Raw genomic sequence first — 27,969 nt, forward strand, 5'->3', positions numbered from 1 at the left:
AACAATACTGCAAGGGTAAAGAACATAGACCAATAAAATCATGAATTAAATACCTGAGGTTTACTAAAAAAGCACTTTATTAATCAAGCAGGTTCTCTTTTTCAGAATGGAATGATATGAAAGATCTTAAGTTGAGAGTCCGTCTCCTTTGGAGATGAAAAAAAAAAAAATTTTGAAGGCAAATAGAATAAAAGCAGACATTTTAAAAACTCAAAATGAGTTGAAAGTGCTCAGTCCCAGCTCAGCTTCGGTACGGAGGCGTGGGAAAGAAGGCCTGGCTCAGACTGCTCCAGGTCTGGGCGAAAGCCAACTGCAGACCAGGTTTAAATTTCTTGCCAAATCATCATTGGCAACACCATAAGGAGGGCGCTGTTTTTAAAAAAAAAAAAAAAAAAAAAAAAATGCGCCAACGTTCTACAGTAGAAATCAAAGAAACATCAGCAGCATCCTCAACCTCCAAATACTCAACCAAACCACGTGTGTTGTTCCTTCCTATTACTCTGAATAGGTGGAGCAAAGCTAGTGGGAGAAGGAGTGTTGGGAAAAGTGGTCAGCACAGGCAGTCCTTGAAGATCATAGTTGACGTGTGGAGTGGCTCAAGCAGTCATTGTGCTATAGCTTGATGGTGCCAGTGGGCAAGCTGCTATTACACAGTCTGTAGTAGCGAAGGTCATTCACCAGCCGCTGCACGCTTTGAGTGAATGACGGCAAGTCCTGGAGAAAGAAGAGAAAAGTTCAACAGTAATATTAATTTACAGAAGAGATGGGAGTTGACAGAGTGCAGAGGAGAAAGAAACAACATTCAACACAGCAGACAAATAAAAACATACTAGTGCTCGGGGCGATACTGATAACCTTCAAAATACATTTTTAAACACAGTTATACATGATTTCATTATTAAAGTTACACAGTAATAGTTACGCCCAGTATGCCACCATCAACTCCTGTATTATGCAGACTCATCCAAGAAGTAGTAGGTTGAAGTGTTTGTTTATTCTGTTTGATTTGACTCCATCTTAGATTGAAGGTGGATAGGGCATTACAGGGACACACCAAACTCCATGTAGTTCTGAGAATGATTATGATTGGCCTGCATTACATGAACAAAATGAACAGAAAAACTATCAAAAGCTAGATCTGTTACTCCAGACTTCACTCTAAATGATTATCGTAGGGTTATTTAATAGTCCCAGTTAAACTGTTTACAGTGTGTTCTGTGGGTTATTCAGAACACACTGGAGACAGTAAAATTATTTTAAAAAATTGTTATTTAAATGCTATGAGCACCACAAACAATATTCCATACACCTCCATTGTATTTGGGTGGCAGCAGAAATTGGCTGTCTCAAAACCTGGACAAGAAATACTAAACTATCTGAATGGACACTAGAGTTTTATTTTCTGGGGCACTGAGACAGTTCTTTATTTGTAATACTTATTTCTGAAAGAGAAAGCAATGGCTTTTCAGGAATTTATTGTGACATTTTACAATGGATAAAACACTAAACAGAAGTATTCAGATTATTATCATATTTGTCAGCTTGTTAATAGGGAGACGGATTAAGACTCAGTCAGCGACTTCTCAAGATGGAACGATTTTTCAAGTGACAATGGCTGGACTGTCTCTTATTTATGCACGTTACCAGCTGGTAAACTCTGTCTACATCTACTACAACAGCTTGAAAAATACATTGCCATGGTTACCATGTACATTAGGTACAGAATAACTTAATAAAAACCTACAAATAACTGCACGTTAGCTTTGAAGCTGCGATCTCAGTATAATTCAGTTAAGGCGAAGGTACTAACACTGTTAGTCAAACATGTCACCCTTACCCGTTCAAGCTTGAAGTTGCGTGCGAGAACAGCTCGCTGGCTAGTGTCCACACCCTGGCAGCCATTGAGGAACTCTGGCATGAAAGCAGAGTAGAAGGCATCAAAGTCGACAGAGGCCATGTTGTAAATAGCAACGGTGATTTCCTCCTGAAGAAGGTCGTGACTTTTGTGGAGAAGGACCTGCAGCAGCACGTTGATGAAGTGGAGGAGCATCGACGTCCGGAAAAGCTTCTGAAGCACAATAAAAAACAAATAATGACACGTGTCTTTACATGGGTTATAATCAGTGTAACTAACAATCCGCGTGGGGATGAGGGACACGTCTTAATTATCAAGGACTTATTATGAAAGAGTTGAAAGAGATTTTGCACAGGACAGACAGATGGCCTGGAGCCCATTCACTGTTGCTTTAATTACAAGGGCCTGAGTTTTTTCTTTTATTATTATTATGACTCCTTGTGTGTGTGTGTGTGTATAGGAAGTTTAATTTGAAATCTTATTGTAATACACTTCCTACTAATCACTGGGAAGAGTACAAAGGTCAAACTGATCTGAGTGCTGCCATGTGTTTTCTGTCCTGACTGCTAACTAGATTTTTTTTGTCAAAAAGGGGAAAAAAGAAAACGATCTGCCAACTGCTAAAACAGAATTAGTGATATTCAGAATCTGAAAGTGAGTTAACAACTTCCGCTCCATGACGTACTGTACTTCCAAAAACATGATAGTGACATAAAAGCTCAACTTACTCTGTGATACAACTTGTGCTTGCTGTTGAGGGACTCCAGATAGGACAGATTCTGCTTGAAGATGTGGATGTCAGGCTGCAGGAAAGACTGTCCAAAAGCCTGGGAAAGATATGTCAGCACAAGTCAGGAAATTAAGCAATGGCTTCATCTATTAGCTGGGTTGCAATTAGCAAAACACCTGAAAAGCAAACTCATCCAAAGAACAGTGTCTAGATTTACTGGTCCATGCAAAAGGTATATAATGACAACTGTAAGCACATGCTACACACACACCTGCATGGAGGCTGTGAACTGGGCTTCATTTTCCATGGTGTCTTCACCGGCTCCTCTTTGGACACTTGTTAAGACTGATGTTTTAAAGAAGTACCTCCAGTTTTGGTGAAGTATTTGATACAGCAACTCAAACATCTCTGCCTTGACGTCTGGGGAAGCCCGCTATCAAAGACAAGAGATTTTATTGACCATCTTTTATCCAGGAAATTTAATGAATACCAACGACAAAAAGATAGCATCAGAAATTACATCATTATTAAGTACCTAACAATTTTCATTTTCAGAATACTTGAAAAATGAATCAATTTTTAACTAGTGGTCTGATTTCTTTTATGCAATACGGGCAAGTTTTCCCACAACATTCATATTTAACATTTTCTACGATTTCCAAAGAAAGAAGTGACACCACAGCTAACTTTAGGAGCTAGCAGGCCAAGCAATCCAGATGCAGACTAAATCAAAGCCCAGCATGAATGTTAACTCAGGACAGATGAGCACCAACTGACCTCTGCCACAATCGGATAAACCTGCTCCAAGCACAGAGAGAGGATGCTGGGTAGGAAGGGCTTGAAAGCTTGACCAGGCTCTTGCACCACCACCTGCAGAATCTTCAGGAACTTCTGTACCACTCTACACCCTGCACTGCCCTCTTGCAAAATACTGGCTGCCAGCTGTTCCCTGGAGCACATACAAGTGACATTGCATTAAATAGTGTTAAGAGTGATGCGCCAGCATTTTCAGTGTTTGCCCCACACCATTTAAACCTTTATCCGTCTAGACAAGATGTAATCCTACTGTGACTACTGCTGATTTTTACCTGGTGAACATGCTGAGGAAAGTGTGGATGATCTGCCCTGTGAAGGCAACACCCATCTGGACTCGCAACGCCTGAAACAGCGTCAAGAAGAAGGCCAACATCTCATCTGTCACATCTAGAAAAGAGACGTGACAATTAACAGAGCTGGTGAGTCACACAACCTTTTGTGTCAACGTTTGTTGAGGTCTTTGGAGATTTATCTTTTGAAATAATTATATTTACTTAACACAGCTATCAATAATTTCTAGGCAAACAGAGTAAGGTTTTGTACTGAGCTTCGAACATAGGACTCTTCTTAAAGTGATATCCAAATATTTTCTTCTAAGTGACCAATATGATTTCACTTGAAAGTAAGCTTTGACATTCATGTGCATTGCTGCTTGCTATTTCACAAACAAAGCTCCATCTATAAATACCAGTCGCTACAGCAGAGACTATGGCACTAAGTCGACACAAAAGTAACATAAGTAAAAGTAAGGTTTAGATTCTGTAGTGATGTGGATCTGGTCCTTTGTTACAATCATGCATGCACTAGTAGGAGGCTGAGAAACATCTCTACATTCGTTTGCCCAGTACAGTGCATGCTGGGAAGGGCCTCAGTCCCAGTTACAGGACAAGTATGTATAGAAAAGCGGATGGATTGATTTGATCATCTTAACACTGTGATTAAGCTTTAAACACAAACTGTAGATGACAGACACAGACCTGGCTGCTGAATAAACACTGGGAAAAGGCTGAGGGACACTTGGACAGACTCCTGGAGACTCTGGTAACAGATCTGACGCGATTTGGTGGATTCCCCAGATATGCTGTCCACTAGGTCTCTAAGCACAGGCAGGGTCTGCTGTATCACTGTTTTCACTAGAGAAGAAAAAAGATGGTCAGAAAACACGATTGTAGCAGGACAAATAATGACAGGGTATGACAAAGGGTGCCTGTATAATTACAAAAAGACAGACCAAAAGTAACTAAACAACAAATCAAAGAATGAGAAACAAACACTTACTGTCCAGATCGGGCTGCCGTGGATTAATGTTCACTGTTCCTCTTAAAACACGATACTCTCGAGTGAGGGCTGCCAGCAGGCTGGCGTGGTTGCTGGAGCGCGTCTGCCACTCCTGCTCATTCTCAGGTAAATTCGGCCACGGGAGCAGCAGCATGTTGGACAAAGCCCTACACACCAACAAGTGAGCCTGTATAAGCAAACATACACAGAGTGATTACTTCATGTACTGGAGGACAAGAACTATAAACTCTGAGATTCTTTTATAAAAATCCCTAAAAATCACACTTTTGAGTCATAATCATATGTTGAAAAAAACAAACAAACAAACAAAAAACCCCAACAAACAATGACCTCTTGGGGAAGTCTGTGGGACCGATTCTCGGTAGTTATAAGGTTGAAGATGTTTTGAACAGCTGGCAAAGTGACCAAGAACACAGGTCGCACGGTGGAGGTTACGGAAACCATCAGATGGCATGCTGAGAGCAGCAACTTTTCAGGAACCTGGAGATAAAAGACACAATATAAATGTTGAAAGAACCAACCAATATTTTCAAAAGTATTTGCTTGCATTTTTTAATGTCACTCAGTCGGTGGAAAGGAGCTTTAAAATGGGTGCAAAATTAGTCTTTACCTTACAAGTTTTTCTGTCTGGTAGTAAATGTGCAGTGTAGGTCACTGTGTGTCCATTAACAAAAGTCTCTAATTACCCCAACCACAGGAAAAGTGAAGGCGGGTAGCAGTAGCTAACATCTCCCCTGCACAGCACGTTTTTTGGTTGTTATGTCACTTTAACTAAATTAGCAACAAAGTAATATTAATTAGCTTACCTACTTGTGTCAAGGGTTGAGAACATCAGGTACAAGCTCAGACTAACTGGACAGCTCTGTCCTGTATACATACTGTACATCCTGATAATAGGAGCCTGACAACTGGTTGGAAATAAGGGACCATGGAGATGAGGTTGACGAAGTAAATTAGGGATGCAAACTAGTCATTTTAAGCCCCCCCCCTCAGTTACTGTTCAACAAACTGTTGTGGGAGTTGTCAGACTTATCGAGGCGCTGCCACTGTCTATTACTGCACTCCCCGGAGAAATATTGTCTAATTTTTGGGAAAAGCGATCTCAGAACGAAGCAGACAGTTTTGCAGTTGCATTTAAAGGTTTTACAGAGTCAAACTGACCTGAAAAAAAATTGAAGACAGAAGCTAAAGCCTACTGATCACACAGTAAAACTGACGCACCGTATTACCTGACGATTTAGAAAGAGGACAACGATATTAAGAATCAACACTGTTCCTGTACAGCTGGATAGGTCTCTGTTCACTATTATAATCATTACAAAGCAGAACAGTAGGGCTTTATTACGTTCCATTGAGTAGGAAGTTAGCCAGCATTAGCTAGGAACCCATAAATAAAGTGGAAAAATAAAAAGAGGTCATGTGAACATGAGCTAAAGGTTAAATGTTGGTTAATATTTTTATACTAACATCATAGTTCCTTCTTAATGAACCACTGTTTCAACATAAAACCAAATTAATTTTAAAAGTATCCACAGACTGCACTTTCTTATATTTGAACGACAATCTATTAGATTTTCTCTATTGACCCAAATAAGATATTCCACATTAATTATATTGGAGCCCGTTTAAAGACAAGTAAGCTACCTTGGCCGTGATGAGTGGACTACTGGCATCTATTGCAGATGTGATGAGGTTGATGAACTGGCTCTGGTTTTGACTGTGGACCTCATTATAGAACTGCGCAAGCCAATGTGAGTAGGCCTGCAGCGCAGCAAGAGCCTGTGCATGTCTGTAACAAACAAAACACACACACAGAGTCAAAACATGATGCGATGTACTGAATAAGACACTTGCATTGCAAATTTGCATTTACAATGTTACTTGCGATATGTTTAGTGTATTTATGGCAGCATTAATTGTCTTTGTCAACAAACATTGGTCTGGATTTCTATCAAGTCAGTCCCAGAAATAAAATGATTGTGTTCATTATGTAAAACAGTAGCTCTGACAGCTATGAACGGGAGGCAACTTCACGAACACTGTGCGAACAGCCAGGGCTGCTTTTCAGTGGCTTTTGTTAATGTTGTGAAACATGGCTGTTAAGAGTCTAAATTCATACCAACACCCCGTTCACACATTCAGTTCCCCTATTACTTTGTCAGTGACGCTGCAAAGAGCGTTTGATACCAGAAAAGTCTAGTCTTGTTACTTGTAATTTAAACTTTTATAAACAATTGTTCACACATACAAATAGTGTGACATCCATTGTTAGGGCTGAGTTTTGCTTTGAACATGTGATACTCACACATCAATGAGGTCTGGCTTGAGCACAGAAGGCACAGCGGTCTCCAGGTTGTAAAGACTGGTCTGAGAGCCGTAGCACGTCACTTCAACCAACCTTGAAAAACAAACACATGGTCCTTTCATGATATTCTGCTGTTTTAATGGAGCAAAATAAACCGTCAACAGAAAATCTAATTATTGTTAGTAAACACCACGTAGAACAGCTACAGTATGAAAAACAATTTAACACCAAAACAGAAACCAGACAACTTAAGCGTGAGTTGTGATTCAGTAATAGTGACTGTATAATGTGTGCTGTTAGTTTTTATTGAGAGATGTTGAAACCTAAACATGATGTAGGCACAAGAACCGCTTTTAATGTTTTGGAGGAGTATTCGCGAACTGACCTCTCGACCACCGCCAGGGCGTCACTGAAACGTGCAGCAAAAATTTCCCCAATGAAATGCTCAGCCAGGCGTCCGACAGCTTGAAGCAGGGAGCTGAGGTCCCTGAGAGAACAGTGTAGCCGACGGCAATCATTCTCTGCAGAGATATTAAGCCTCCGACCTGAAAGAAGAACATCGTGACAGGTCATCCTGACATTTTACTATACTGAATTTGTCTTACCCACTGTGACTGTACCTCAAAACCAAAGACAGAAGGTGAAGCAAGAAAAAATTAATAAAAAGGTAGGTTACTTACTTGTGCCAGAGGTGGCAATAAATTGCTGCAAACCCATATATACGTCCAAATTTTCTTGAAGGACTGGAAACTTAAAAGAGGAGTAAGAGGAAGGCTGTCACTGACTGGGATACATCACCATACATTTCTTAACAAGTAACAATACATAGACATGTTAAAAGAATTCGGTTTCTTTTCAATAATCTTAATTAATATTAATAGTCTTTTACTTGTTTGACACGTCACTGAAAATAGCAGACATGCAAACGTCACATGCACAATAGAGAATTAAAAGAAGAATCACCTCAGAACCAAAGACATAATCTATTTTGAGGAATCGGTTGCAAACAGGAACCAATTAATGCAATGATATTTAACAAAACGCAAATTTCATTTTAATGAAGGATAATATCAACAGAAGCATAATTTACTAGACAGCATTTTATTTAACTCATCTCCAGATATACAAGAATATCAAAACACAACCTGTTAAAGCTAAAAAAAGTCAACAGTCTCTTCTAAAAACAAAGGGAAACATATGATTCTATGCTTCACACTTGTGAGTCAGCAGTGTGAAATGCGTGCATTACTTGTCAGATCAGATGACCATATACCACATCACCTTACTTTCGCCTTAGTTAAATGTGACATCCGGATGAAAGAAACCATTGAAGCTGAGTAAAAAGCAATGTTAAAACTTTTACCGTTGGGTTAAAAAAAAAATGTTACTTTGTACATTATTTTCTAATCTTAAGAACCTTCTTGAGTGTTTGTGGTCAGTTTAACCTGTCATTCCATTAGTTTCACCATTGAGTTGGTGTGAACTACTAAAGTAGCATGAAGTATTAAAGTATCAGTTTCCCCGACTAAGAATTTACATAGCCATTTCAGAACTGTCAAGTCTTGCCTGTAGTCGACTAATGGTCAAATATTGTGTGTGTGTGTGTGTGTGTGTGTGTGTGTGTGTGTGTGTGTGTGTGTGTGTGTGTTTGGGGGGGAGGGGGGTGTTTACACACTGTACCTCTGCTTTAATCTTGAAAAGCTGCAGTCTATTTATTGTGTACTGTACATTTACAGCTAAACTGAGGCTTAATGGTATGATCCAAGTACAACTCTGCAAAGATTCGATTATGAGCCGAATTAGGCTCTTTCTATCAAAGCATTGAATCTTCGACTATTCGCGGTCAGCCCTAATAATCAGTTTAATAACATATTTTACACAGTGATTTTGAAGTGATCGAGGTGACCGGTTGTGCAATTTTAACGCACACCTGGCAGCCAATCAAGGCCAAGTGGTCTAGTATGATATTAGGAGTTAGTATTGATTTTAATTTTGGGAAGTTACAGTGAACACAAAATGTTTGGTGTTTTACAGTTGAAGGTATTCAGCTACGAAAAACATTTAGGACAAGGAAAATACTTTTGCATGTCCCTGCTACAGAAAATCTACGAGAGCAGCAAATCTGCACCATCTGGAACACTGAAATGGTAATACTCCAGTGAAGAGAACTTACAGACGCCTAAAAACCTTACCAAATGTCAAGATGACACCAACAACAATCTCTTACCAGGGTAGAGAAAGCATGGGATGGGAGCAGCTCCATCACCTTGGCAACCACCTCCAGACTCTGACGCAGGTACCTTTGCCACTCTGTCTGTTGCTATAGTTACCAAATGAAGGAGAAATTCAGACGTTGAAGTGAAAGATCTTGTACTATTAATATAATACACTTTAAATATATGTATCTTGGTCTTACATCATCATCCAGAGTCTCATCATCCAGTTCTTCTAACTGGGCCTGATTGTATCTGAACTGTATGCGATTCAGAACTTCCCTTAAGAGAAGAACTAAGGCATCTTTGTACCTGTCAACACAAATATATTTTAACAAATGAAATGAAAACAAATGAACAACAATCCATCAGACATTTCAAACACTTGGTTGCCTATATTTTCTAAAGTTGCATCGCATCATTTTGAGTTCACTGGGTATTTCAGAAAAACACTGAGGAGTAAAAAAGATAAAAAGGTTTTCAGAGCGACTTACCTATTTAAAACACTTTCCCTGTCAGCAAGTCTGCTTTTGATTTTGGTTGTTAGAAAGTCCAAAAAGACACTCCATATGTCCAAACAGGCAAAGTAGCCTTCGTGGGTGGGCTGAAAAAAATTATGAGAAGCTCGTTTTGTAACCTGTAAAAACAACATGTGGTGCATTGGCATAAACAAATTACTGTCTGACAAAATGATCATTACCTGGTTGAAAGTGTACTTGAAAAGCAGGGCAAGAAACTCTACAATTGGAAATTGAGGACTGGACTCAATGCGTCTCAGGTGAACACTGACAAACAGGCGCAGGAAGTCTGTGAACTTTTCCAAGTAACTGTAAAATTAAAGACAAAGCATTAACAACACAAAACATTGAAGTCATGACAAACATCTTTTCTTCATTAAATTACTTTATATTGCCTGTGCTGGATGATAACAATATTGTTTCTTAAACCAGGGCTGGGTGTCCACATTGTCAGATGATGTTACATTACACAGCTCTAATTTCCATCTCGACAATGCACAGTGACAATGTGGTTTGTGTGTGCGCACAAACTACAACAACACTCATTAAAATATCAAGCTTGTTTAATTACACCCGGGACGGCTAAATCACTGTCTTGACTGATGGTCACCAGTTTTTGGTTAGATCAGTGTAGGAACTGAGTTTGCAAAAGCCACCACATTAAAACTTGAAACTGATATATACACACAGTATATGGTCAAGTTAACTCAAAAGTCAATAACGAATAACTAAAAAACAAATTTATACATATAAAAATGAATATGTACATATATATATAAAAAAATACAATCTACTGGACCCATAGAGACATGGGATCATTCCCAGCTACGGTCTGGTCAACTGAAAAATACCACCAGAAAAGTCTAATTCACAAGTTTCAAAGTATAATAGCAAGGTTTTAAACATAAGCAGACAGAATAGGTCAGAATGACACAAATGTGATAGAGCTGAGGTACATGGTTGTATAGAGAAAGTGTGGAGAGCAGCATGATGAAAACAAACACTGTTTTGAGAGGAGGACTGCTGAGAAACACCACAGTGCAAATTAAACTGCAAATTAGGTCAGACTCTAACGAAAGTAAATATGACAAGTTGCTGACCAGGTGATGAAAATGTCATGGTAGAATAGTCTGCAAACGCTTACTTGTGCAGAAATATTAGTGTTAACCGATGAACTGATCTATACCTCTCATCAAGTTCTTGTAGACGGCTCTTGACTGTATGGGCGTTATTCTCTCGCGTCAGCCTCTGTAGGAGAAAGAAGGTCTGCTGGAACATGCGTAGCAGGTACTCCTCAAAATCCATTGGCACACAGTTCTTTGACACAAGCTCATTGACACAGGTCATGGCGAGTACACCGAGCCGGGCACGATCCACCTTGTTGCCCTCACTCTGCTGTCCATTTCTCCCTCCTCCATTTGATGTTGGGGACATCGTCCCAGGATTGAGCTGCCCATTAGAACAGGACGAGTTGGAGGAGATGAAGGATCCCGCCTTGGCCTTTGTCCGAATGTCACAACCGAAACGTGCAAAATGGAAAATGGATGCCAGCAGGGTGGGTGTGATGCTTGTGGACAGAGGGATCCAGCTGAACAGGTGAGCCAAACACTCCAAAACGAGACAACAGAGCTGCTGACTGTCATTGTCCAATGCTGCCATGGGCTGGCAAAGCAGTTTTGAGTACTGGCTGCCCTGAAACAAACTGCCCAGCAATTCCACTGATGGATCGAAGAGACAGAAAATTGTCTGGTTAACACACAACAACAAACCGCTCGATAAAATGCTTGCTGTAGTCAATGTCACCACATTATTAGCCAATCTTTGCAGATTTTTCACTTACCACTTTCCCCTGAGGTGGGTGAGGGAGGTGGGGTAGAAGCTATGACACTGTGCTTGTCCCAGTAGGTCTCCAGGATACCTGCAAAACAAGACGTGACCAGATTACTTTCATATACTGAAGGTTTTCCACCAAAACATTTGTTCACACTGGCATCTTGACTCTATTTTTTTAGCAGATTTTAATTTATCTTTGGTCACGTTTGGTCATAAAAAAACAAAACTGAATTTTTAGAACTTCATTAGCTGGTTGTACCCATAGGTGGATCTGTATCCAATTCAAATAGCATTTCTGCAGATGTGTCTGAAAACTGGATTCGATTTCAGCCTGTCCATTACATTTCTTGCAATGTGGTACGTAACACTGACGTAACATATAGAGAGAGCAATGTTAACTCACTCACACTTCAGCACAGTCATTGTTACATGCTGACATGTATGTGTATCAATCACTAGTTATGCACCATAACGAAAACATTCACTACCACTGACCTATGACCAACTACATGCAGGACTTTTTATTTACAGTAGGAAATCACTTTGGACGAAGTAGTGAAGGTTGTTCTCACCCGTCAACAGTCCAAGAACTGTCGGTACTTGCTCCAGCAGCAGTTTCCGCAGCTCATCTTTCCTGGCGACACTCAGGTCTTCTCGAGGACAGGCAAGTTCCTCTGATGTGGTTTTCAACATCACCAACCCCAGTGGAGCAAGAGCTGGAGACTGGATTAACTGCAGTTCACAAGAGATTTACAGATAGCTCTATTAATAAACATCAAGATTACTAAATTCTAGGGCTGTCCCCGACTAAGGATTTACATAGTCAAATCAGAATCATCAAATCCTGCCTATAGTCGACAGGGGTTGCCTACACACGGTAGCTCCGCTTTAATCTTGAGAAGTCGCTATTCATTCAACTTACACTGTAAATTTCCAGGTAAACTGAGGCTTTTTGAAGACCCTTTTCTCTCTCTCGTCTGTCATTCACTGGTCTTATGCGAGTTTTGCGTGCATGCCGTGCTGCTGACAGCTACATGCACGTCCCGGTTCCTCGCGGGTCTGTTGCAAGTAGCCGGCTATTTAAAACGATATAATATTCTTTGTGTGGTTCATCAACGGTGATAAATTATCCAAAAGTCCCGCGAGGTGCGGACAACTCGGCACAACATCAGTGAAGGTGAAGAAGTCTCTTCAAGTGTTTCTTTTCCGCCACCCACCCACCCCCACCCACACACCCCCACACCCCCACACCCACCCACACCCCCACACCCACCCACACACACACCCACACCCACACCCCCACGATGACCCAGGGTTGGGGTCACAATTTTGGATTTATTTACGCACTTTAAGAAGAAGAAGATTTTTAATTGGGATTTACACACAGGTCTGAAATACACACACGCACAAACATTAACTTATTGGGAGAAAACTGGTAGTTCTATGTAAAATCAGACGTTGAGGACCCACATATCGCCAAAATGGCACGATCCTTGTTTCACTGCGAAGCTTCATCTGTGAGATTGACAGTCGAATCAGGTTCCGAATCTTCGACTATTGGGGGTCAGCCCTACTAAATTCTGTCTCTGTGGTCTCGCTCAATGTCCCGCCCACAGCACTATCTGATTGGTTACACGTCACGAGTAATAGCCTATCGACACTGAAGGCCGATGTGCCTCAGACTGGCAAAGACAGTGAGTGGAGCTGTGTGTCAAAGGTAAGGCAGCCGATATTACTGAGGCGGGAATAAACATCACTATCTTATAATCTATTTCTATGATGACAAGCAGCCCAGTGTCCCAGTTACATCACTCAAAATGCCCTGTCACAGCCAACGTGATTTCACTCAGTGGAGGCTTTTAAATTAGTCGCTCTCCCCTAATCCTCTCACCGTACATCTTTCTTTTCTATTGATCAACGGAATAATTACTTTAAAAAGTAAAACTGTTTTTCAGGATCTATTGTATGTGGCTTATCACCTTGGCTGAACAATTTCTGGCATTTATTTAATCTATTATTTTCTGCTCATAATCTGGTGATGTAAATTAAGAGATGTTTTATTGCATAGCGTGGAAACAACTTAAAAAAAAAACAAAAAAACCCAGAAACAATGATTTGCATCGCCAAACAGATTGTCAGAATATTTTGCCAAAAGTGGCTTAATTTGTTCTACTCTTAATTTATTTATTCTCAATTTATTCTAAAGAAATAAAATAAAATATTTTCACATTACATTGCATCTATGTAGACATTTGGCGTGTTCAGTCAACTGGGATTTTACTGTTATGCCAGCCAGCGTAGACGTGGATATTTTCAACACTGAGCACAGGAGCAATAATCTAACCTATCCGCCAACAATACAATGTTGCAAGAGTTAAAAAAAGAAGAAAAATATACACTTAGCAATTTCTTGTGGGTCATAATATACCGTCTGCACTTGTTCAAGTCTGGCCACATCCTCATAACATATGGTAAATACAGTGTTTCCCACAGAATGACAGTGTAACAGTGCCGCGTGGGCCAATTGACAGCATTGTGTTGGACAGATTTGTGCAGCCGCGTTCATGATTCTAACGTTAACCATTCAACTTCAGATTGATTCACTAATCTTCTCTGCGCAGAAAAGCTGGCAACAACCCTTCCTCCAACTCTACAGTCAAATACGATGTATCCATTTAAAAAAAAACAAAAAAAACACGCTTGCAGCGTTGATATTATGGCGGACCGCCACAAATAAATCAATGTATGGGAAATACTTATATACACTTGTAGGCTGCAAATGCTAAATAACTAGAACACATTGTTCAAGACGTAAAGAGTTAAATTGAAAGACCAAGTAAACCTGAAGTGCAGTGTGAATAAATATGACAGATGTGCAGGAAGAAGGAAGGAGTATACTTTTTAGAGCAACTTTACATTATCAAAGAAACTTGCTCAGTGTAACAGAAGCTGTGGTTTAGTAGTCTCTTTGTTTTAATGTCATCTCTGTGTCTTTGTTCACTTTTGTTACTTATTTATGAAACCATCAACCAGCACCCAGTTACTCATGACTAAAACTTAGACTAAACATTTAAATGGCAGTAATGACATCAGCAGGGCTCACCTGAAGTGTGTTTGTGAAGAAATCATGGTAGAACATTGGCCAGTCCTGGCGACCGATGTCCACAATGACTTTACAGAGTTTGTTACGGATGAAATAGGGCACCGATTTGTGCTGACCAAGTAGGAGTTTGGGCAGACAGCTGCGAATCTCCATCTTGTCTTGTGAAGCAACACCGATCCACATCTTGTTCACGAGGTTCTTACAAGTAAAAGGGAACAATCAGATGTCAAAGCTGTGTCTAAAGCACACTACAAATTAATTTCAGACTACATTTTGTAACTTCTCAATAATCTGTGGAATGACTATTTATTCATAAAGACATTTTATATACACAATGTAAATGCTCACAACAAAAAACATTTAATAATAAAATAAAAACATTTTTACTATCACACCTTTTACTACAAACAAAACCCTGCAAATGAAACGCCTACATTTAAGCAAACATTTCCTCATATTTGCATTAAAGAAGGTGAGAGTATTCACAGGATGTTCAGCCGTTTACCCACTGCAAAATGTGTCACACATTTAGCTAACTTGTTTTGGAATTAAACAAATGAGGAAACAGGAAAACATCATGAAATAAATTCTCTTCTCAGTACCTACAAAACAATACATCTCTCTGTGTGAGATCTTATTTTCAAAGGAGAGAAAAGGTAAAGAAGGCCAGTACAGTACAGTACTATGAACTGAAAATAAGTGCCTCCCATCTACATGACTTACTTCAAATACTGTGAGGCTGTACATCATTACATACTCATTCCGAGTATTGGAGAGGAAGAACAAGCAGTGGCGCCATGCTCCGGTCTGCTGTGCAAAGTTATTCAGCAGCTCTTCTGCAGAAAAAAGGAAGTAGGCATGATCTCTGACAGTACATGGCAATGTTGTACTTCACATGCAGACAGACTGAAAGTAATGCGTCACAACACAGGAAGTGCATAGAAAGCAAAAGATTTCAGGTGAAATTAAACACTCCTCAGTGACTAGGCCTAAACTACAGAATATTCCAGCATACAATACATTGAATTTGGTATCCAGACTTGCTAAGGCAGATATGTGCCAACTGTTAAAATAAATTGGTCATCAAGTACCACGTAGGGAAAAAGGGCTTTGTGTATATTTTGTTTTTATCAAAAGAAGGTAATGAGATCAAAGCAAAGCGATCTAGTTAACTTGATATTAAAAGGACTCTTGGGAACAAGGTTGTCAAACTAGGTTTGTCAGACTTAATTTCACGTTTTTTCCTCTCTTCATTGTTTTATAGACAACAAGTCTATGTTGTTTCCATAAGCCTACACACCAGCTTGGTGGAGACACAAACCTGAAAATACTTGCAGAGCATTCTCTTGCTTGTAATGTGTAGAGGGAGTATTTATAAGGCCAAACGTACCTATTTCTCTCTTTCGCTCATTTGTTGTGCAGCTGTGAAAGAACTCCGTCATAAGGCTCTCCAGTGCACGCAGTGATGCCTCCTCTGAAGCCTAGTGGATAAAAAAAAAAGTTAAGTTAATTACAAAACACACATTTAGACAATTTATTTGACAATATGCATAATCCAAACCACTGAATGCTGTATTTCCTGACCATAATCATCTACACATTAGCGTGACAAAAATCACACTTACACCAGAATCTGTCTATTTGACAGATACAGTTCTGTGGAGTGCATGGCTTGCCCTATATGTGCACAGAACTACAGACCAGTCATAACCCTCTCCAAACACCTGTTCATGAGCAAAAAGTCCAACCTCCGGTGAAGAGAACAATACATTGCCATTTAAGTATCTTGTTTACATCTGTGCATTTATTAGCAAATTTCCTACCCATTCATTTGTTAACAAAAGGTCTGCAGAGCACATGTAACCCTGTGGACTGATTTAAAGAGGACGCCAGTTGTAAGTTAGTGCTTACAGGTGTATGTACCATCTTGCTCAGACTGGTCAATAAGTGAGTTGGAAACTTCTCTTCACATGCCCATGCACATAGCTAGAGTTGGTCACTGCACATGTATCACTAATTGCTGTGTACGTTTTGGCACACGTAGTTCAAATAATTTGTTAATTCTACAGTTCGCAAGTGCAGTCTGACTTGTTCATGTGGTGCAGCATTGCGGATCGCATGAGAGTTCCAGTCTTGGTCATACAATCTAAATCACATATTTACTTAAAACACATCATTTTTGCTACATCAATTGTGGCACCACGCTTTGATAGGCGGAGGAGGTTGGGCCCTGCCTAGCAGAAACGAGATAACAAATTGAGACTTTAAAGAGCAGGTCCTGTGGCAGGCAGGTCTAAATTCCTCAAATAAGCCACAACTTGCCGAGGCTTAACGCAACTCAAATATTCGGTTTTGCAAGATGGGCGTCTTGTAACGTTACAGTGAAATGGCTCAACGAGCTGTCACATCCCGTCAAATACCTGTATCTCGCTAACCGTTATGTGGCTTAACAAGCATAGAGCACCGCAGTGCATGCAATCATACACAATTCCCTATATGTAAATAAATATGAACACATTATTAAAACAGCTTCAGTCTCCTTGTCCAAATGTACGAATCAAAAGCTTATGCACCACGTTAGCTATTAGCAAGTAAGACAGGAAGACGGCGTGAATAACGGGGTAAATAATAAACGTAAAATTATACTTACCATGTTTAGCTGGCTCAGGTGCTTTCTTCAGTTTACTTATTGTCGGATTAATTAGAGTAATAACCCAACATTAGCTACCAAGCTAGCCAGTTCAGTAGCTAACGTTAGCTAAGGTGTTGCAGGCTAACGTAACCACAGAGTGGGCTCATCATGGTCTGCTCGCCTGCTTAACGTTACTCCTCACGCTACTAGCCAGCAAGGGCTGGCGTCGTTGACTCTGTGTGAAATAACAACGTTGAACACGGAGTCAGCCAATTTTACTTTTCAAATAAAACCCGTTTTTGATTACCCAGCATAACTTATAGGCTTAACATTGAATCAGCCATCTCGGTAGGTTAGCGGCATTGTCGCATAACTGCATTTACCGTTAAGCGATGTTAATATAGAAATCTTGTTTTGTGGCACATCCAACAGTGGCTTCCACACCGGAAAAATGTGCAACGTTAATTAGCTTTCTGTGTCAAGCGTTTCAAGAGAAGTTACCCAGTTGCTAACGTTACCGCGGACAGCTAACTCGTTAGCTTTCCTAGCAGGATGAAGGCATCTTTTTCGTTAGCTAACGTTAGCTGTCAAACATAACGTTAGACATGCTTCTGCTGGTCACGACAACTTGCCTTTACCATTTGGATTCTCAAAGCAGGTGAATATGCACGCCTAAGTTATATATCTGACAAATTTATAAATACATAAAACTATGCGCGCTTGTTCCTGTTATTCCCCTTTTCAGTGCTTAGGGCGGCTCAAGAATATAGCTAGCTTGCTGGTTACAGGGTTTGCTTCGCAACTTCCTCTTTAGCTGCAGACCAACCAACCCAATCAGTTTGTGTCAAGTCACGCACAATAATAAAAAGTACGATCTCCGGATACATTTTTCAAACTACTGCCTTTGTGTTTGACAAATACTGAAGACAACGCTTTTGAGTAACACTATCATAGTTTACAATACAATAATGTATTGTGCAATGTGCAATGATCTACATATGTTTTCTCTCTCCTAGAATATGGTTAGCCCACACGGGGACAGTTTACAATGAAATAACGTTACAGAAAAACAAACAAAGGCAAAGCTATCCTGGATCATGTAGTTAATGCACCATTTCGTTTATTTGAATGATTTATTATGAATAATATCCGTGACTGCTTACAACAATTACATGTTTCAGTCACTGTAAACCAAGGCAACTTATAATTACTTTTATAGCAGAAAAGACACAGCAAGTCAACCAAAAGAAAAGCCAACAGCCAAAAACAAACCAATGGGATTACAAAACACATCAGATAAATGCACATTCATAATACGTAAACAGAGGAAACTATGACTACATTCAAGGCATGCAAGATATACTGTTGTTACTGTACCTAAACACTATGGACCCTATGGGGTTTATATAAGTGTTATAATCTTTGTACAGTTGGGAAAAAATTGCCACCTTGGACGTCCAGAGCCTGAAGAGCCACATTCCACGCTTGCCGAGACATTTCCACAGCAGTAAGTGCCTTTCACTATCACCCACAAGGCTTTTATATTTCCTCCTACCTGTAGAAAACTAGCTGCACCATGGGGTTCTAAAATGTCCTCAGAAGTTGTATAATTATATTATGTAGGCCTCTAAAATAAATACTATGAAACAACAATTACAATGAATAATAAATAGCACTTAAAAGAGAAAATATTAATAAAAATTGTTAAAACTGCAGGTGATGCAACATTTACTTGCCCCCACCCCAGTAATTCCCCAAGACTATTCTAGAGGAAAAGGTGTGGTTTTCCTTGAATGCTAACAGAAACCTTTGCTCAGGAATTTCAAACAGAGAACAGACACAGAGCAAACATTGCTGAAAACAAATTAAAGACTCCATCCATCAGAACGGTAGAAAAGAGTGTAACAGTGCAAATATACTATATATATGCTACTAATATATATCAACATGTTTGCTGATCACTGTACTCTGTCATTTCTGTGCCGCAGTGCAGTGGAAAGTAACAATAGTTTGTCAGAAACAGTTAAGTTAGGTTAAACATTCACAATATTTAAGTTCAGGATGATTACATTTTATGAGCTTAATGACCTACAGTTTAATTCAACGTTACCAATCTAGAGGGAAAGACTAGGGACATCAATGTAGCTTCAATTGGACACTTTCTCCTTGGTTGGTTCATTGTCACTATCTGTGACTGGGAGCTTGGCACTTTTCTTGGAGGTGTGCTGTCTTTGTGCTTGCATGGTGTATGCCCAGGCTCTGTCCACACCTTGTCCTTCAATCCTGCAGGGTGTCCATTTAGGGAAGGGGAACCGACCAGCTACCACTAGGGCATCATCAGAAAGTTCAGCCTGCAACTTCTGCTGCAATAAGGAAAGCTAGGAACACAAGAGCATAAATATTACTGCAATACTGTAACAGAAATGGACCCATCAGAAAGCATCCAAATGCAACTGCACCTCAACCATGTGCTGACAGATTCTTCATTGATTTGTTTTCTTTTTATCTGGAATCTAAAAAAAAATCATTGCACTTAGGTTACTTTTAACAAGTTGTTACCACCTGGCTAAAACAGTGTTACAAACACTTAGTACACAGCCAAAGTATAAAAAAGAAAAGTCATGTTCACCATCGTCACTTAAATGTTATTAAACCCTTGCAACAAAAGCTGGCAAGGGCTTCTTGTTTCAAGACAGAGAAGTGTTTCAGCAATACCCTACTCACCTTCATTTCGTCTTTATTCCTACATTATTTGCTTGGCTGTACGCTACACATAGGTGGTCTTTATTTCACAGTTTGTAGGCATTTGTTCGTTATATTACTCACCACGCTAGGAGCCAAAAACACTGTGACGTTCTTGCATTCTGTCAAGTCAACCTGTGATGAGAAACAAGACAAATGGTCAATAGGCACATACCTTTGATAAATATTCAGCTTTAAATAAGATAAATATAATGACAGAAATTGTCTTTTTCTTCTGGTAATGGGTACATTTCCATTGTAATTGGAAAATCATTCGTATAATATATTGTTGCCAAGACCAATTACAATATTATTGTGAAATTCTGTTATTTAAGGGTGTAGCCACTGTTTGCAAATTAGTATTAATACAGGTGACAGACAAATGTTCAAACCTTCCAGAGATCTTCCTGTCGATATGACACTTTTTCATGATAGTCTGCTCTCCACGCATGAAAGCGAGCCAGGCGCACAAGCCAGGGGTTGAGCTCATAGCCGACAGCAGGAGTGAAACCCTTCTGGTGGGCTTCCAAGACCTTAAGGGTTAAATATGACCATAGTCAAAACGCATTGCTCACTTGTGCAAAATAAAGGAGCCCAAATATCTTACCTATACTTACAATCCGCCCATCACCAGAACCCAAATCCACAAGGCCTCCCTTTCGACCTCTCAGGAGTGTCATTACATTTTCTACTTGAGCTTTGCTGGCAGGGATGTACGGGACCTGGAAGACATTTTAACAAGCTTCTGATAAAAAGGATGTTGTTTCTCAAGCCTTTTTAGGGGTACAAGTGGTAAGATGAGTTACATCAATAGTTCTTCAAAGTGTTTTGAAGATGCAGACCACACCTGTAGCCTCAAGGGGACTTTTCGGAAGCCAGGCTGGAGGATTCCTACCCACATAGCATATACAGCAAGCCCGGTGCCAGCAGCTATCTGAGCAACACCCCATACTCCGAGGTGCCTGGTTTTGAGGTCAGCATAGGCCTCATCTGGTGCGTCGTCATCCATTCCCTCATGAAATGTATTTGCCTGTGTTTTGAAACACAGGCAAATGGTTATGAAATATTTCTTCTTTTTGCTGTATGAAATAGTATATTCCGTGGCAGAGGGGCTTGGCCTTGAAATACCAAATATTAATGATCTCTCTACACACACACACATTATACACCTTACATTGTTATTACATACAGTACATCCCTTGTTAAATTTGTGCTTCACAAGCTTGTTTTTTCTGTTGCTTGTAAAACGGACTGTCTCGGGTATATAAGGAAAAGAGGATGTATCATCTTTCCCGACTTGTCTATCCTGATATACCCGAGACAGAGACGGACTGTCTTGGGTCCGTTTTACACACATTGTATGCATAGTGTGTTCTGAATGTCATTTTGTTAAGAAATAGGTTAGTTGCTCCAGCTTCCTGGGCTGAGGATGTACTCGATAGTGAACCAGATGATGGATGGAAATAAATCTGCGTAAACAACAGAGCAGCATGTGTTTCAGACACAGACTTGATTAACTTATTTTCATTTTTAGCCCCATATCTGTGTACATTTGTTGGTCAGAATTGTTTAACCACGACAGACTAAAAATATTTATTAAGGTGTTAACGTTACCTATTATAATCCATTACTGCGGTCGTTGTGTAACAGACGTGTCGTGTGCAGTAGATTGGGGGTCATATGCATGCAGTTAATTTTTGTATCCGGACGTCGTCTGACTGAGAATAAACAACTGAATCATTCATTAGCTCGTTTTGAACCAACACCATGCTGCCGTTCACACACAAAAACGCAACTGTGTTGGTATTTTTGTAATTGACAAGAAATCTCTTCCGACCTGCAGGAGTGAGGGCGGACACATTACTCGGTAACACCAATCCGACTGCAAACTATTCCGTATGTCCGATTGCTAACCATGGAGCGGACTTTAGTTCCGGAATTGTGAACACTTAAAATGCTTCATGTAGTTAATTTTTCAACATTGATTTAGAGCATGTGTTATTATGCTGGCCTCCCTCCTCAGGCAGAAATGGCAATACCACATGACTCTCAATATTTTAATCCCCTCATTCAAACAAAATCGTTCTATAAGAGTACAACACTTTTATTAGAAAGAACACATATACATGAAAAAAATAATCACGCTCCGCTAATACTTTGACACCATATGAAGTTTTTCTCCTATAATTTATTTCTGTAAAACGTTTTAGAAATATTTATTAGCATCAGTATCAAATTCTTTTGTTTACACCAAAACCCAACTTGTACAAAGAAAAACGTCCATATCCAAGTAGCCTGTGAACACTTTTAAGATGAATTGTCCCGGTCAGTCGCTGTCAGCATCATCACTGATGATGCCCTGCAGGTTGGCCCACTCTGTTGCTCTTCTGCGCCCCCTGTGTGTACTGTTTTCCTGATCACTATCAGAGCCGGAGTCCAGAGTGCGCAGGTATGTAGAGGACGGAGGGTCGTGCTTTTCCTGTCGTGCTGAGGATCCTCTTCGTTTAGCTCGACCTTAGAGAAGTATCCACATTAGTGGGTCTTATGAATCAATAATTTCATATTTTGTACATATGCAAGAAAACGCTAAATAATATTACTGACCCAATCACTTCCAAAATTATAGACTGGGATGCATCAATAACATTATATAGGTGCACTGTGCACTATAAATGCCAGGCCCAATGCATTTACACTACTTTTCTAGAATCAATTTGTCTTTCCTGTTCAACGTGCAATTAAAATTAAATATAGATATGAGAGTTTTTTCCTCCAGAAAACTCTAAGCACATAGGAAATTAATTGGTGGAAACACCCAAGAAAAGAGACAACTAATTACCTTGTGTGGCGATGATGTTGTTGACGTCAAGCTCAGCTAGTTCCTGAGCTTCCTCTCTCTTCATTCTGACTTTTTTGCATTTTGCAATAGATGGCTGACCTGTGCCAAAACACATATACATGTTAGTAATTTAACCCATGGTTCCCTGAGCCAAATAAATAGTGTCATTGTACAAAATAAAATCAGTTTTCCAGACATACAATCTACTGAATGTGTTTGTTATTGGGCTTATCTATCCTTCTTACAAAAGCTCAGGCAAGCTCAATGTACAGTATTTCAACAAATTGGGGTTACTAGAACAGAATTGATATTTTTTTTATGTTGTGTGGGAATTCGTCCTTCTGGTGACACTACAGGTCAAGGGACATCACAAAACACTAGGATTAGTTTGTTTTTTTCACACTTAAATGAACAGAAAATGTTAAGATACCTTCAATAGACAAATATAAAACTATCTAACCTTGTCTATTGAAAGGTGAAAATATTCCCACTGACCACTGACACCAAGATCTTCAAGCACCTTCTTCAGCACAGCCACCTGTGAGCGAACAGAGCCACATCCATTGAGGAGCTTCTTGTAATTCTGCTTCACACCACAGAGAGCGATGTAGCGTTTCAGCCTCACGACTGCTTTGTTGTCATCCTGTAGGATGAACCCGAGGACGGAGACGGTGTGAAGAGAAGCTGCAACGTCTATTCTTCATCTCTACTCTACAGTTACCCAATTTACACATATGTTTTGGTGATCCATTTTCAAAAGGTCATCTTTGCTTTTCTGCCATTCATCTTGCACTTCAACTCTCGACTCCTCTCAAAGCACTGAGGGCAATGAAAGGGACTTAGATGCACCTTTACTCAATATGAAGAGTCAGGAATCAGGATAAAGGGCTGGACACTTACAGACAATATTTCAGCCACTCCTTTTTAATGTATAAAAAGTTGTAAATTAAATGATTAACTTCTTGCTTTTATTTAATACTTCCTGCCGTTTGCTGCAGAAGATAAAAATGTTACAAAGCTCGATTCTTCTGCATCTGACTGATTGATTCTGATTGTTAACATCACTCATGGGCTCACCTTTTGACCTCTGGCGCTCGCCTCTTTTTTCCCCGTTTTCTTCTTTTTATTATCCTGCTTATCCTCCACAGAGGATAAATCCGAGTCCGAGTCATCATTTTTCTTTTCCTCTGCGACTTTTTCTTCTGCATAACAACAGAAAGTCATATCAAGTCAAATCAAGTATGTATGGGTTATGTAAGTATGAAGTTTGCATAGTTACCTTTTTCACTGTCGTCTGAGGAGTCACTGCCCTTGACTTTGTTGCTCCTTTCTGACTTGCTGTCCGTGTCACTTTCGTTCTCTTTATTACTCTGGGGTGTTTCTGTCCCTTGACTTTTATTTGTATTTCCCGTCTCTCCATTCTTTGTAGTATTTGCTTTCTTTTTCAAGGAGACTTTTTCTTCTGCATAACAACAAAAAGTCATAAACAAGTTATACAGAAAGTTGTGACAAAATAAATGAGTAAACATTTGTGGTATGGGATCTCTAAGTGTAACATCTGCATAGTCACCCTTTTCACTGTTGTCTGAGGAGTCACTGTCGTTGACTTTGTCACTGTTTTCTGACTTGCCATCCGTGTCACTTTCATTCTCTTCATCACTCTGTGTTTCCTTTCCTTGACTTTTATTTGTATTTCCCGTCTCTCCCTTCTTTTTAGTATTTGCTTTCTTTTTCAGGGAGACTTTTTCTTCTGCAGAACAACAAACACTCTTAAGTCATATCAAAATCGTGACAATATAAGTAAACATTTATGTATGGGACTATGCAAGTTTAACGTTTGCATAGTCACCTTTTTCACTGTCGTCTGAGGAGTCACTGCTGTTGATTTTGTCGCTCCTTTCTGACTTGCCATCCGTGTCACTTTCATTCTCTTCATCACTCTGTGGTGTTTTCTTTCCTTGAATTGTATTTCTACTTCCTGCCTCTCCCTTCTTTGCAGTATTTGCTTTCTTTGCATTCCCTTCTTTTTCTGGCGTATTCATTTCCTCGTCTGTAGAGTCTTCACTGGTCATCTGCCGTTTGCTGTTTCCATTTGTCTTTTTCACCTCTTGCTCTCCATCCTCAGATCCAGATTTAATTTGCTCTTCCTCGTCACTCTCCTCGCTTCCGGTTTTGCAGTCCTCTTTATCCTCCGATTCTGTCATTAACCGCACAAGAGAAGACAACATTATCATGATTTTACAACAGAGCAACAAAAGTCACAGAAAAAACAACTACTAACAAGCCTCAAAGGGAGAACCCAGACGAGGTCAGGGTAACTTATGTGCAGAGTGAATGAGCCGATCTGAAATGGCACTGCCTTCAATGAGCGGCATGCCAAACAAAAAATGTGCAGTACGGCAAAGGACCAATGACTACTAGTATTGTCTTTTGTGAAATAAGCCACATACCGTAAAATTTAATAACTATAAGGGACAGGCCTTTTGCACAAAACCTGCATTTCTTTGTCAAAATGTGTAGCCACACCAGGCCAGTTAAGGGGACAGACATCTAAGGGGGGCTAGGCTTTTAATTCAAGTTTAACAGTATATAGTACCATTGTAAGTTACATACATACATACTTAGACCTGCATCGATTAGTCACAGCTTGTCAAATATAAGGATTTTCTGCATTTATGTTATAATAACTCTAAACTGAATATCTGTGGAAAAACATTTAATGACATCACCAAGCACTGTTCGCATTTTTTTTCTGTCCAAATAAGTAATCGAGAAAGAGCTGCATATTAAGTAATCATTACTTGCAGCCTGAGTGGTCCAGAATATTTTAATTAAAGTAACTAGAACATGATATAGGTTATTAAAGGTGTTAAAAAAACGAATAGTTATAACCTACCTGATGAAGAGTTTGGCTGACAACGGGATTTCTTTGCCCTGGATTCCTCTTCATCATCTCTGTCACTTATCACCTCGTCATTTTCCTTTTCTCTCTTCCTTTTGTTTTGGGGCTTCTTCGTCTCCAGCTCGCTTCCATTTTTGTCATTGTCCTGGCAGGAAAAATCGACATCTGTAAATAACAGCAGCACTAAAATGATCTGCATACATCTAAAGCACTGAAACATATCTAAATTGCATAGGAAGAATTCAGATACCTGCATTTTCATCAGTTCCTCTTCAACCACCCGTTTCATGAAACTTCTGGCCTCTGGACTCAATGACTCACGTCGCACATGTGCCAGATATCGCCTTTTTAAAATCCCTAAGGTCAGTGTGCTGGAATAAGACATCAAAAAAGGTTACATAAAGTTGTTTGAGGCTGGAGGTAATTTTCAGTAAGACATAGTTAACGTGAGCCTTTGTGTTTTTGAACGCAGTCTGAGAAATACATCTGAAAACGATATTTAACATACCCACCTTGTGCTGAAGGACAGAGTTTTAAACAGATGAAGACTGTACATCCTGGACTTAATTAATACTGAAGTAAAATTTTCTTCTTTTTTTTTATATTACAATGGCTACTAGGATACTATGGGCCATTACAAATAAACTCAACGCTCTCTGATAGTGACTTAGACAACTTAACGATTTTATTCACAAAATGGATCCAATCTTTACAGTCACACAAAAACACTATAGAGAAACGACATGGGCACTACTTTTAGTACAATTTCCCCCCAGTAGCATTATAAAGAAACTACTATTAAAGCTAGAGTTTTTTATTTATAAGAAACTATTTATCATGTAGATGTGTTAAAAGTGCGCCGTTTATTTCCTAGACGAATTAGGTTATACTTGGTTATTTTTCTAAACTAAAACGAACCAATTACAGTTACTATTAGAGAGGCTACTACCAATCAGGAGGTGTCGTGACTCGTTTCACACTGATCGCTCATTCACTACTCTGATCAAAAATACGACTTCTCGGAAGCTGTCACAAACAAAGCTAGTGCGGCTAACTTCATTTGAATTTGCGAGGCTTTGCGAGGATAACGTAGCCAAAGTAAGCTGACATAAACCATGTTCACCTGCGTCCCGTGTGTAACTTACAGGTATATCTTAATATTAACTGGCGCTAAATGTGCAACATACCGCTTGTTTGGGTAACGTTAACTTAGTTAAATTACTATTGAAGCTTTGTGTAGATGCATACGTCAGTGGGCATTACTGCATTAGCCCTGCATGTAAACCATAATTAGCAACTCTTAACAAACACAATCAAAGCGCGTGTTCTTCTAACGAAAACTCTTGAATGCTTCAACTGTAACGTTACCTTAGGTCTGGCTCATCGCGGAGTTGACCGCACACAAACCTGCGGATACTTTTTGTCTCCTTCACCGACACCATCATTTTTTAACTGTGGTGGTTTTTGGCGGCGGCGGGGTCCCCCGCCCCCCGCACGTAGCAGGATGTGACGTCAGAGCACCGCCACGCCCTTTCACAATACTATAATATCTTAATAAATTAAACTGAATTATTAATTTATGTGTCTATTACAATTTTAATTTTACCTTTTTACATTTTAGTTGTAATCATGATACAAACACAATGTTAACTTGTATGTTTACAAAGGTGATTTTATTTTACGTGTAATATTTTAATGGGAGAATGTTTTATTCATAAATGTCGTTTTTCTAAAATACTAATGAGCTAACATATTTCATTAACACCAAGTAAAAATAACTAATAAATAACTATAAGAGACAGAGCTTCATCAGACATACAGAAGCTCCCCTACTTACTGGGAGCAAAATTAAGAATTATCTCCTCATACCACAAACAACAACCAGTAGAAACTCAAATATAGAAAATAAAATAGTTTGTATGAAATGACTGTGATATTATCATAATTATTATTGTTTGCTATTTAAATAATTGTTCACAGGAGAATATGATACTGCATATCAAAAATTAAGACGTGTTTTTCTCTTTTTGCATTTCATTTTATTGTTTATTTGTATGTATATTTCTATTGTTTCTCTCTGAAAGAGCGAGAGCGAATGGATCCACAAAATGGATCCAATCTTTACATAGTTTGTATGATGTTTTGGCAATATTGTTGTAATACATTCATGCCAATAAAGCTA

The 27,969-nt window shown here is 39.5% G+C and overlaps 3 protein-coding genes and 1 long non-coding RNA gene across 11 annotated transcripts; 1 reads left to right on the plus strand and 3 right to left on the minus strand.

Annotated features, from left to right (window-relative positions):
• Window positions 1-54: 54 nt before the first annotated feature.
• On the minus strand, window positions 55-18,110 carry xpo6 (exportin 6). 2 transcript variants are annotated; one of them, XM_038697551.1, is made up of 25 exons: window positions 17,688-18,110; window positions 17,323-17,539; window positions 16,063-16,153; window positions 15,396-15,508; window positions 14,673-14,870; window positions 12,142-12,301; window positions 11,577-11,654; window positions 10,923-11,454; window positions 9,919-10,045; window positions 9,713-9,822; window positions 9,422-9,530; window positions 9,233-9,325; window positions 7,686-7,755; window positions 7,391-7,550; window positions 7,006-7,098; window positions 6,345-6,489; window positions 5,031-5,180; window positions 4,680-4,866; window positions 4,379-4,534; window positions 3,674-3,788; window positions 3,363-3,534; window positions 2,857-3,018; window positions 2,584-2,682; window positions 1,838-2,068; window positions 55-714 (listed from the first exon to the last, which is right to left on the minus strand). In XM_038697551.1, exons 2-25 carry the CDS (start codon window positions 17,323-17,325, stop codon window positions 613-615), a joined length of 3,456 nt encoding a protein of 1,151 aa, XP_038553479.1. In that variant the 5' UTR covers window positions 17,326-17,539; window positions 17,688-18,110; the 3' UTR covers window positions 55-612. The 2 variants fall into 2 exon arrangements, with proteins under 2 accessions (XP_038553479.1, XP_038553471.1); XM_038697543.1 differs by having other exon boundaries at window positions 17,323-18,110.
• On the plus strand, window positions 17,844-23,908 carry LOC119886779. Of its 2 annotated transcripts, none has more exons than XR_005441551.1 (3): window positions 17,844-17,962; window positions 18,735-18,811; window positions 23,361-23,908. It is a non-coding gene; the product is annotated as an uncharacterized LOC119886779 (long non-coding RNA). The 2 variants fall into 2 exon arrangements; XR_005441550.1 differs by having other exon boundaries at window positions 23,535-23,908.
• Window positions 18,395-21,951, minus strand: antkmt (adenine nucleotide translocase lysine methyltransferase). 4 transcript variants are annotated; one of them, XM_038697640.1, is made up of 7 exons: window positions 21,884-21,901; window positions 21,661-21,764; window positions 20,894-21,076; window positions 20,664-20,768; window positions 20,439-20,579; window positions 20,131-20,181; window positions 18,395-19,682 (listed from the first exon to the last, which is right to left on the minus strand). In XM_038697640.1, the coding sequence occupies exons 3-7, from the start codon at window positions 21,053-21,055 to the stop codon at window positions 19,452-19,454; spliced, it is 690 nt and encodes a 229-aa protein (XP_038553568.1). In that variant the 5' UTR covers window positions 21,056-21,076; window positions 21,661-21,764; window positions 21,884-21,901; the 3' UTR covers window positions 18,395-19,451. The 4 variants fall into 4 exon arrangements, with proteins under 4 accessions (XP_038553568.1, XP_038553551.1, XP_038553559.1 ...); XM_038697623.1 differs by lacking the exon at window positions 21,661-21,764 and having other exon boundaries at window positions 21,884-21,951; XM_038697631.1 differs by having other exon boundaries at window positions 21,661-21,949.
• Window positions 22,135-27,309, minus strand: hirip3 (HIRA interacting protein 3). 3 transcript variants are annotated; one of them, XM_038697576.1, is made up of 10 exons: window positions 27,156-27,309; window positions 26,038-26,158; window positions 25,782-25,932; window positions 24,735-25,082; window positions 24,456-24,635; window positions 24,165-24,347; window positions 23,963-24,087; window positions 23,381-23,528; window positions 22,886-22,984; window positions 22,135-22,560 (listed from the first exon to the last, which is right to left on the minus strand). In XM_038697576.1, exons 1-10 carry the CDS (start codon window positions 27,230-27,232, stop codon window positions 22,373-22,375), a joined length of 1,620 nt encoding a protein of 539 aa, XP_038553504.1. In that variant the 5' UTR covers window positions 27,233-27,309; the 3' UTR covers window positions 22,135-22,372. The 3 variants fall into 3 exon arrangements, 2 of the variants coding, with proteins under 2 accessions (XP_038553504.1, XP_038553514.1); XR_005441533.1 differs by having other exon boundaries at window positions 22,421-22,560; window positions 23,346-23,528; XM_038697586.1 differs by lacking the exons at window positions 24,165-24,347; window positions 24,456-24,635.
• Between the last annotated feature and the right edge of the window lie 660 nt (window positions 27,310-27,969).

Source organism: Micropterus salmoides, unplaced genomic scaffold (assembly GCF_014851395.1).
Source record: "Micropterus salmoides isolate LMB-PRFRI ecotype aquatic unplaced genomic scaffold, ASM1485139v1 Ms_hic_scaffold_10, whole genome shotgun sequence".
NCBI lineage: Eukaryota > Metazoa > Chordata > Actinopteri > Centrarchiformes > Centrarchidae > Micropterus > Micropterus salmoides.

Bases quoted from the DNA above. Each gene is read 5' to 3' on its own strand.
- xpo6 (XM_038697551.1), bottom strand. The intron at 5,181-6,344 runs GTAGCTTACTTG...TTTTATCTCCAG, and splicing joins GTCCACTCATCACGGCCAAG to GTTCCTGAAAAGTTGCTGCT. The intron at 4,867-5,030 runs GTCATTGTTTGT...TTGCTTATACAG, and splicing joins CCCACAGACTTCCCCAAGAG to GCTCACTTGTTGGTGTGTAG.
- antkmt (XM_038697615.1), bottom strand. From the start codon at position 21,412: ATGCATACAATGTGTGTAAAACGGACCCAAGACAGTCCGTCTCTGTCT. The intron at 20,580-20,663 runs GTAAGTATAGGT...TTAACCCTTAAG, and splicing joins GTTCTGGTGATGGGCGGATT to GTCTTGGAAGCCCACCAGAA. The intron at 19,683-20,130 runs GTGAGTAATATA...TTGTGTTCCTAG, and splicing joins TGTTTTTGGCTCCTAGCGTG to CTTTCCTTATTGCAGCAGAA.
- hirip3 (XM_038697576.1), bottom strand. From the start codon at position 27,232: ATGATGGTGTCGGTGAAGGAGACAAAAAGTATCCGCAGGTTTGTGTGC. The intron at 24,348-24,455 runs GTGACTATGCAG...GTTGTTATGCAG, and splicing joins CTCAGACAACAGTGAAAAGG to AAGAAAAAGTCTCCTTGAAA. The intron at 24,088-24,164 runs GTAACTATGCAA...GTTGTTATGCAG, and splicing joins CTCAGACGACAGTGAAAAAG to AAGAAAAAGTCGCAGAGGAA.